General features: G+C 38.7%; 1 protein-coding gene across 1 annotated transcript in view; it reads left to right on the plus strand.

The window, feature by feature from the left end:
• SLC25A36 (solute carrier family 25 member 36) overlaps window positions 1-10,046 on the plus strand; it is a 36,178-nt gene extending 26,132 nt beyond the window's left edge. The window contains exons 5-7 of the mRNA XM_017523719.2: window positions 706-772; window positions 7,093-7,382; window positions 9,668-10,046. Of these exons, the coding sequence (XP_017379208.1) occupies window positions 706-772; window positions 7,093-7,382; window positions 9,668-9,861 (551 nt within the window). The 3' untranslated portion in view covers window positions 9,862-10,046. The remainder of the gene's footprint in view (window positions 1-705; window positions 773-7,092; window positions 7,383-9,667) is intronic.
• Window positions 10,047-10,693: the final 647 nt, after the last annotated feature.

The following is a 10,693-nucleotide window of genomic DNA, read 5'->3' on the forward strand; positions in this document are numbered from 1 at the left end:
GTTTCTTTCTTCCATGTCTATAAAAGTAAGAGGGAGCTTCCAATTTGTAATTTTTTGAACTTTTGAGTTTCTGTATGTGTTTAAGTAGATGAAAATAGATCTGTCCTATTAACCCTAACAAAAATCTTACTTCTGTGATACCATTATTTTAACAGTATTAGTAATATGTAGAAAGTATTCATGGGCCAAACAACAGTCTTTTCTACTATATAATCAACTAAAGATCAAAATATTGGTAAAATTTGACATTTATGGAGAATTCATTTTGAATGTGGTGATTTGGGATGCTAATTGAATCCCAGGTAGCTGTTTTTCTAACTGGTTTTTTGGATCCCAAGTGCATGCTTTTTAGCCATAGAATACACAAAATGTCTATGTGTTGTAGAGATGGATTTCTGAATTCAGCTTAGACAGTAGAGAGTACCCTAAAGGATATTCTAAATTTTAAAAGCAATTCATATTTGTTTTGCTCTTAAAAGAATCTGTTAGTTAAGGACAGAATTTGAGAATTGATATAGATTGGAAATGAAGATTAATGTTTGTCATTGTATGGATTTGTAAAATGAAAGTAACATACACACAAATTAATAGTTTAAATATTTATATACATTTTCTTGAATGTAGATTGATATAATTTTTAAAACCTTAAAGTTAATAGTGTATTCTTCATTTTTACCAGAGTTCATTTTAAACATGTTTGTTTAGGTTTTACTGCAATCACAGCAACCAACCCCATTTGGCTTATAAAGACTCGGTTACAGCTTGATGCAAGGTATGTTAACTCCTTACAATGGTTAAAGTGGACTTAACTAATTTTTTTCTACAGATTTTTTTTTTCTTACCTTTTGCTGCTGAATTTGTTTTTTGTTGTTGTAGTTTAGTTTTCAAACTTGGGTCTGCCATCAGAAAAAAGATAATGTAATAGTTGACAGTATGAGCTTTTCCAGGTGAGAAAGGTGTATTATTAATATGTGTTGTTGTTTTTTTTTGTTTTGTTTTAAAAAGAGTGGCTAGAAAGATTCCATAGAGAAAAAACAAGAAAAGAAAGAGATAAATTAACCCAGCCAAAAGGTAGTACTTCCCCTGCATGGGTATTTATACTTGGCCTCGCAGAGCTAAATAAACCACAAGGTCAGCTAGTCTAGACTGAATGTTTGAGAATCATTGCTTAAATTTAGTGACCTTATGTATAGAGAACTCTAGGCTGAGAAATAGTTTGCGTATATCATCTGTTACCACAGACCACTTTACAATAGCAAGATTCATTCGTTCAACAAATCTGTATTAGCAGATGCTGCTATGTTTTAGAGATGCACTTGGAAACAGTGGGAACTAATTTTAAATGGAGTAATCAAGGAATGGTTTTTTGAACCTATTTTAAGCAGAGGAACCAACTGTTGCAAACTTGAGAGGTTCTAAAGTGTAGAGCCTTTGGTGTTCTGGGAACTGAGAGTAGGCCAAAAGCAGTGTTGTATAGAGTCTTGCCATCTTAACTCTCCTATTGACTTTACAGTAGAGACTAGGGAAAGATAATACTTTTAAGTAGAGAGATGGTCCTATGTTATATGTTACAATAATAATGGTTTTGAACTGTTTTAGACTTTTAGTCTGGAGTAGGTTCTGTGTATAACATGTTTCTTCTGTTTTTATATTTTGGTGTTTGGAAAATAGTGTTACATCCAATAGGTTTAAAAGCTAACAAATCATTAACAATTATGCCCGCTAAGATACCTGTTTTCCATCTTCTGTCACGTTGAACTATATACTGTTTGGAAACTTGAAAAGAAATATCTAATTGTTTCATCTAAAATAGATATTTTAATGAAATCTTAAGTGTTGTAGCAAAACTCCAAGTTTATTTCTTAAAGCCAAATATCTGAAAAGTAATAGTAACTAAGACTTATTCCAAAGCTTAGAAAGTACAGGATGCTAGTTTACTATTGTAAACTACCAGAGTTAGGTTTCACTATGTTTAGGGTTGCTCTGTAAGGAATCTAGGAAAAGCATGACTTACAACTCTTTTTCTTTTTTTTCTGAGATGGAGTTTCACTCTTGTTGCCCACGCTGGAGTGTAATGGCACGATCTTGGCTCACCGCAACCTCTGCCATCTGGGTCCAAGCAGTTCTTCTGCCCCAGCCTCCCAAGTAGCTGGGATTACAGGCTTGCACTACCACACCCAGCTGATTTTGTATTTTTTTTTTTCAGTAGAGGTGGGATTTCTCCATGTTCGTCAGGCTGGTCTCAAACTCCCGACCTCAAGTGATCTGTGCCTTGGCCTCCCAAAGTGCTGGGATTACAGGCATGACTTAAAACTCTTTAATATTATTTTTTTCCCACTTACAGTTATAGCACAAGCTAGCACAATTCTTATGCTTGTGAGGGTGGGGAATTGGTTAGGGATGGGGTAATAATGAAAGGTTGACTTGAGGATTCTAGTTTATAGGGCTGAGGGCTGGGTGTAGTGGCTCATGCCTGTAATCCCAGCACTTTGGGAGGCCAAGACAGGAGGATTGCTTGAGGCCAGAGATCAGCCTGGGCAACATTGCAAGACTTCATCTTACAAAAAAATGCATGTCTGTAGTCCTAGCTACCTGGGAGGCTTGAGGAAGGAGGATTGCTTCAGCCCAGGAGTTTGAGGCTGCAATGAGCCATTACTGCACTACTGAGACTCCATCTGTTAAAAAAAAAANCCAGGATGGTCTCGATCTCTTGACCTCGTGATCCACCCGCCTCGGCCTCCCAAAGTGCTGGGATTACAGGCTTGAGCCACCGCGCCCGGCCAATATAATGCTATTAACGGGGACGTTCGGTGCAGCTTCTGCAGAGCGCCATCAGGACAAAGGCCTCCCAGCCAATGCAGGCCAGCCCGACACAGCCCCTCAGGAGGGACTCAGTGCCCCTCGAGGCAGTTTTAGCCTTAAAAACCAGAAGCCACACAGACATCCACATTGGGTGGATTTGGCGGGCCTCAGAGGCCTCATAGCCGCAGAAGGCCCTGCCTTCCCGAACGCAGACAGTGCGGGTCTCATCACAGCCAGTGTCTTTGTTTTTCTGTCCCTCCGCTGCATTTCAGGGGATACTGTTCGGCCTTCACCCAGTCACGGGTGTAATAACACACATGAATGACTAACACGGGACTTTTGCCTTATGCACACAGAACTGCACGGGAGAAACAAAACCACCAGTGAGCAGAGGCCAAGGCCTGGCTCTGCTGAGAGCATCCCTGCTACAGCAGCCTCAACCTGCTACAGAACCCATGGGAACCGGCTTCCAGAGGTGCCTTTTTCTGGGGTCCTGGTGCACGGCCCCCGCCACCATGCTCAGGTGGAGCTTGAAGCTCTGAGACCCCAGGCGCCCATGGCTGCCATGGCTTTGTGGCCCAGTCCCCAGCATGGGTGGACCCAATTTTGAGGTCTTGTGTCCACTCCCTGCAGTTGATGCTGACATTATTGTCTGCTTGGGGTTTCAGCCAATACTTTGACATTTCTAAGATGGACTTGCCGAAAATAAGTAAAATACACTTTGAGTCAGTTACGTGTTTTTTTGTTTTTTTTTAAATTAAGATGGAGTCTTGCTCTGTCACCCAGGCTGGAGTGCAGTGGCGCAGTCTCAGCTGACTGCAACCTCCATCTCCCAAGTTCAAGTTATTCTCCTGCCTCAGCCTCCCGAGTAGCTGGGATTACAGGTGCCCACCACCACGCCCAGCTAATTTTTGTATTTTTAGTTAGTAGAGACAGGGTTTCCCTATGTTACCCAGGCTGGTCTCGAACTCCTGACCTCAGGTCATCTGCCCACCTCGGCATCCCAAAGTGATGGGATTACAGGTATGAGCCATCTCACCCAGCCTATGTAAGTCTTAAGACTAAACTTACTTTTAAAGATTGCTGATCCGAAGTTTGCGAGAATATAATTTTGGCCATATTCTCCTTTCCTTCCAACTCTAGTTTTCTCAGTTTCAAAATGGTTGTATATTAATCTTTAAAAACTAAAGTTTCAGTCACAGTGCTTTTTTGGGGGAGGGGTAGCAAATTGTCTAGGGAGATGGCACATTGATCTCTCAAGTTGACACATCTATGGGAATCAGTAGGTTCTTTTTTAGCCATATTATTTTCCTTGGCATAGCCAGCTCCAAACTGCAGCAGCCTGTCTTTCTGCAAGGAGACAAACGAAGATTTACAGTTTCTGGCCCAAACTCTGGTAGCAAATGCCAGACCAATTTAAATGAGGGTTGTACCCAGGGTGAAAATTTACAAATGCCACCTGATGCAAATCGAGATGGTGGTTAACCTGGGAGCGGGGAGGGCTGGGGTGAGGGAGGGAGCCGTGGGCTCGTGTGTGGTTTCTGTGTGAACATGTGTGCTGTGTGCAGGCATGTGGTCTGAGCACACGCGTGTGTGGCCAGTGCGTGTGTGGCCAGGCTGCCTGAGTGGTCTGTCCAATACCCACGGGATTGCTCATCCAATGAGCAAGTCATCTCTCTCATGCTCGCACAAATGTTTCATGTAATACATTTCCAGCCAGGAAGACTTTCACTTAAGTTTTTCTTTTGCTTTTATTACAAGCATATAATATTAATTGGCAAAACACTGAATACAAGCTTCACTATCATAAAATAAAAACATTTAAGCAATATTCCAAAAAAGATTTTAGACAAAAACTAGCCACCAAGAGTACAAAAATTACACACCAACACAAAGCATAAAAAATGTAAACTTTCAAATTAAACAGTCAAAAACATCAATCTGCGTGATCACCTCCACACCTCACTGCCTTTGTCTGCCGCACGCTGCTGGTAAAGGCTGGGTGGCTGCACTGCCGTCTCCTAACCCCACCTTGCTTTCGTCTGGGAAAATGCGTCTGACAGCCAATTAAACCACAGGAGTGGACGTTCACACGGAGGGCAGGCACATCTTAGGGGACACTCAAGCTGCAGTTCGTTCCTCAGATGCACCGTTGAGTGCGAAGGACACCTGGTGGCTGAGGGAGGCCTCAGCGCGTTCCTGCGGGGCCCTGGCCATGTGGCCACTGCCTGCACTGTCCCCTGCCTGGCAGGGGACATAATATTTGTACAGATTATGGTATAATTTGAATGATTTTCTAATCCACTTATCTCAATTTATTTAGTTTATTTAAACGTCAAGGCAGAGAAATACATTGCTCATGTTAAGGTCACGTGATGTGGTGGTGCAGTAATGACTTCCTGAGGAAACAGAGAAACTGGATGTTTAGTGATTTAGCTATGTGCACTAAACTTATTTTCTATGTTTTGAGAGCACATGAAACATTCACGTACAATGTGGTAACAGGCTGGCTCGTACCCAGAACGTCCAACCCAATGCCACCCTTTGAATCGCTATGAATGCCGTCCTGCTGCCGTTCAGAGAAAACAAGCAAGGCTGCAAAGCCCAGGGGTTCAGGCCGCTGCAGCGCTTGGGCCAGGGCAGCTCCGCTCTCACAGTCTGAGGCCACGTGGCCCCGTACCAGGGCGGCCTGGCCACAAGCATGTTGGGGGCCAAGGCACCAGGACCCAGGAAGGACCGAGGTGGCCCCACAGCGCGGCCCGAGGCATCACTGGCTCACAGGCACTCACACACAACCCCAATAACAGCATCCTCACAATAACCCATGAAAAAGGAACAACAAAACAGCTGAATGTACACATTTTGGAGTTCCATCTATATTCCCTTTCAGTTTAGCAGAATAAATGCTACAATTTAAACAGATGTCTAATAAATGTGTGTTGGAACCTATTGCACAAAAGCATTAAAAAAATGCTCTTCATCCACATAAAACAAAAACATACAAATTAAAAGCTACTCAAAGTAAAAAGAAGCTTGCAAAACATCTCACAATTTCATTTTATATGCCTGTAAATAAAGCTGGACCACAGAAACCAAACAACTGGATGGGAAAATATGATAGAAGGCTTAAAATAGAATAAATAATTTTATAAAGTTAAGTTTTCTTTTTTTAACCCCCCAAATCTTAAATTCAATATTATATATTCTATTTGAATTTTCTATTTCCATGAAAACTGCATCGGTGAGACCGTATTCTGGGTAATTAGCCCCACTGCTGTTGAAAACGACGCATAAGGTGATTTAACAGCATTTGTTTTACCAGCGTAAATAGTTGTGAAAACTCTTCACAGTAACTCCATCTGTTAAAAAAAAAAAAAAAAAGAAGAAGAAAAAACAAAAATAGGGCTCGTATGTCACCTTTTAGGATTTGTAACAAGGATCTCTAATGGCGGAAACTAGTTACAGTTGGTTATGTGTGTCATTTATCTAATAGGTGTTCAATATCTAAAGACAATCAGCTCATAAAACTGGTGGAATCTGTAGGTGATTAGATGAGTGTTGTAGTTGTGGTTTTATGTCAGAAACAAGTTAGAAATAATTTACAAATAGGTAAATTTTATATTTCTTTTATAGGTAGCATTTAAACCTATCTCTTATAGATAAAGTCCTTTTGGTGGAACCAGTGTAAGGTAACAAATATTGTTAAAACTCAAAATTATATGCATATGTAGGAGGAGATTTTGTATTCTATAAGAGTAAGTACTGCCCCCTTAAGGAGAACTAAAAAATTTGTCTTAGATTACTGAATAAATACTTTATTACATTATAGGTTCTCATTCATATTAACCAGGGAGACTGACATGGCCATTGCCTTTAAATGATCACAGGGAGTTTGACTTATATTCATGCTATCACTTCTTGGGGAGACTGTGAATGGGGTTGGAAGAGAATCCCTCATGTGCAGAGAATTTTAATTAATCACACTGCTTGCTTTATGATATGCTATCATCATTAGTGTCTCAGTCATTCTATTTGTGTTACTAAATGCAAAGGAAATTCAACTTATTTAGAACTGGAATTTATATCACCCATTTAATATGACAAATTTGGGACAAATGAATAGGAAATCTATAATATGAATATTGTTTTAAAATTCTAATTTAATTCTTTATGAATTAAAGAAGTCCATTCTTTATTGTTAGAGTGACATATTTTACCATACTTTACTTACTTTATTTAAAAACCTGTGCTATTTGATTTATCAGTGAGATGTTTCTTTTTGCTTTTTAGGAACCGTGGGGAAAGGCGAATGGGTGCTTTTGAATGTGTTCGTAAAGTGTATCAGACAGATGGACTAAAAGGATTTTATAGGGGCATGTCTGCTTCATATGCTGGTATATCAGAGACTGTTATCCATTTTGTTATTTATGAAAGTATAAAACAAAAACTACTGGAACATAAGACTGCTTCTACAATGGAAAATGATGAAGAGTCTGTGAAAGAAGCATCAGATTTTGTGGGAATGATGCTAGCTGCTGCCACCTCAAAAACTTGTGCCACAACTATAGCATATCCACATGGTAAGAACAGTTGGGTTTATGTGAGTAATATTTTATTAAATCAGAAATATTTTCCCACCCCAGCCAACACCTCACTTATTAAAGATTTATAATTTTACTGCATTCTGGCATAACAAAATACAATTCTTGGGAATTCATAATGAAATTAAATCTGGTTAAGTAATGTAGACTGTATTAATAATAGGTCAGTATTATGCTTGCTATCAAATAGCATGGTGGTGATTGAGCATGAGCTCTGAAGTCAGTCAAATTCCACCCTTACTCACTTCAGCTTGTTGACTTGGGGGCAAGTTTCTAATTTTTGAAAAAAGCCTGTATGTACGTGCTATGGTAGATAGTTTACATACATTACTACTAATCTACATAAAAATTATCTATTTATTTTTGCTGTTATGCTAGAACATAACCAGAATTGTTCTCCTTTTCAAATGGAGTACTGAAAAGAAACGTAAACATTAAATAACTTGTATTTTATTTGTAAACATTAAATAAGTAGGTCACATACCTACATAATGGTGAAACTCAAATTTGAATTAAAGTCTGTAATCCCAAAGACCAAGCTATATTTTACATTGTTTCATGTTGACAAATAAGTATATGTTAATAATTTCTTCTTTTATTTCTGTATTTAAGTTTTTATAATAGCCTATTTCATTAACAGCTAGATAAATCACTTACGAATTTATCTGCTACCTGCTGAGGTTTCTTGGTAGCTTTTTTGATTATTTTATTTAAGTGTAGCTTTTGATTTTTGCATATTTAAGATTTGTTTTTTAATGTAAGCGCTTCATTTTTGTTCACTTGACTGATTAACATTTTTCTTCTCCATTGTATATCGTATCAGGAAAAATGAGACAGGCCTAGAAAATAAGTGTTTGCTCTAATGATAATTTATGAAACAAACTCTGACTAGGTTGGACTATGAACTTATCTCAGCTTTCTGAAGGAAGTTCCTGACTTTTCTAAAAGAAGACAAAATAGGACAGTATCAGCAATACTGTTTAGGTACTGACCTCCTGTGGGTGGGTTAGGATGGTGGCCGCTAAGGTGTAAGGGATAGAGTTTTGAAGTTTAAGCGTCTTTTCCCTTGAAGTGAGAGGATTTCATTACAAGAAGAGGTACAGTTGATAAACAAGATACTTTGTTCTTTTTTTTTTCTAATAAACAGGATCTCACTCTGTCATCCAGCTTGAGTGCAGTGACATGATCACAGCTCACTGCATACTTGAACGCCAAGGCTCAAGTAATCCTCCTGCCCCAGCCTCCCAAGTAGCTGGAACTATGGACTCAGGCCACCATGCGCAGCTAATTTTTTTTTATTTTTAGTAGAGACATAGTCTTGCTGGGTTGCCCAGGCTGGTTCCAAACTCTTGGGCTCAAGTGATTTTCCCACCTCGGTCTCCCAGAATGCTAGGATTACAGGCATGAGCCACCACACCTGCCAAACAGGACATTTTGGAGTTAAATACATAAATGGCATGAATCTTTAAGACAGAACAGATTTCAAGTAAATAGTTACAATTGCTGTGGGTTGTTTTAGACTATTTCCCCAGGCCCATCAGGAATATTTTGCTGAAAAAATTTGAGAAATCGTGGATGTAAAAGAGTAGTTAGTTACATAGGAAGCTCTGAATTCTTGTTCCATCCTCCACCCTCAGCTGGCCAAAATCTCTCGGTATCTCACCTTTTAAAATGAGGAAAAATTGTGCTGACTAATCTTTAAGGTTCGTGACTTTTGCTTATTTGATTCCCAGGCTGGTTTTTATAGCTGGCAGCTACTGTTTTGAATATTTTCAGCTTCTTTGTCCACATGATGTTTCACATTCATATATGTGGACTATTTTGAATAGATTATTAATGCTATTGTTTCTTTGTACTTTTACTTTTTAGAAAATCTTTTCTGCTTGTTTCTCACTATATTCTTTTCATACTCATCCTGGATGCTACCTCTACTCTTTCCTGCTGCTTCATCTTATTCTCCTTCTCATATCTGTCCTTCCTTTTATCTGTTTATCTAGCATATACACTGGTACTTTTGTTTTATTGTGTCTTTTTACATTCGAAGACTATAAAGTCTTATCATTAATGTACATGATTTTGGCCATATTCGAAGTTTGGTGTTACTATAATGTGTCTGGTTGCAATAAGCTACACATTGGAAGCCACTCCTTTTTTATCCTGAGCTTATACTTACAGACTGATAAATGGGATATGCTCAGTTATAAGAAGAGTATAAAGATGTTAATAATTTTTAAGTAAAATGATTTTATTTCTTTCCTAAACAGAAGTTGTAAGAACAAGACTACGTGAAGAGGGAACAAAATACAGATCTTTTTTTCAGACGCTATCTTTGGTTGTTCAAGAAGAAGGTTATGGGTCTCTTTACCGTGGTCTGACAACTCATCTAGTGAGACAGATTCCAAACACAGCCATTATGATGGCCACCTATGAATTGGTGGTTTACCTACTCAATGGATAGCAGCATGAGGGCTGCTGTACTACAACGAAGGAAGACCAAAAGATGACAGTGGACCATGGAATATGGAAGCCAGCATGGTGGACAGAAGAAAATTTGTTTGGGAACATGTAACTATTCTAAGTGGAAGTTGTGTTGTAGGAATTATAGTAATCACACCACATTACTTGACTTTTCAGTAATGTGAATAAAAAAAAACCTCAGAGCCTCCAAGGAAATGCCTTTAGAAGCACTCCTCTCAAAATTGCCATTTTCTCTACCATGTCCACCGGACACAGTTGGGTTTTGTTGATTTATGGCAGTCTTCTAAAAAAAGCCATCTTTAATTATATGCTGTACTTACGTAACTCTCCAAAGATAGTATTGGCAGTCATAAATTTGTAACTTCTGGATTTTCTTTAATCCCATTAAAATAACAATCACAGTGAGATCATCAGTATTATTTCACATTTCCCTGAGAGGACCTGGCACAATATTTTAAATTTAATTATTTGGCAGTAGTCACTGTTTTTGACAGCCAATGAAATAGTGTCTAAATATCGTGTACATTTTTAGCATTAAAATGTTTCGGTGTCCACTGCTAACAGGTGCTTGTTGTTTAGCTTAATGTGGATATTTAAATTGTTAACATACCCAACACACATGGTAGGAGTTTGGGACAAAATAGTAAAATGTTGATTCTCGGCTATTTCACTGACTACAGCATGTCCTCATATCTTCTCTAATTTTATGGTACATGAATGAATGCAGTTATCTTTTCAGTGACTTACTAGATAATAAACTTGAATTATCACCTGTTTGTCATACTTAAGAATTGTTTACATAAAGTGTAAGA

Source organism: Cebus imitator, unplaced genomic scaffold (assembly GCF_001604975.1).
Source record: "Cebus imitator isolate Cc_AM_T3 unplaced genomic scaffold, Cebus_imitator-1.0 Scaffold30, whole genome shotgun sequence".
NCBI lineage: Eukaryota > Metazoa > Chordata > Mammalia > Primates > Cebidae > Cebus > Cebus imitator.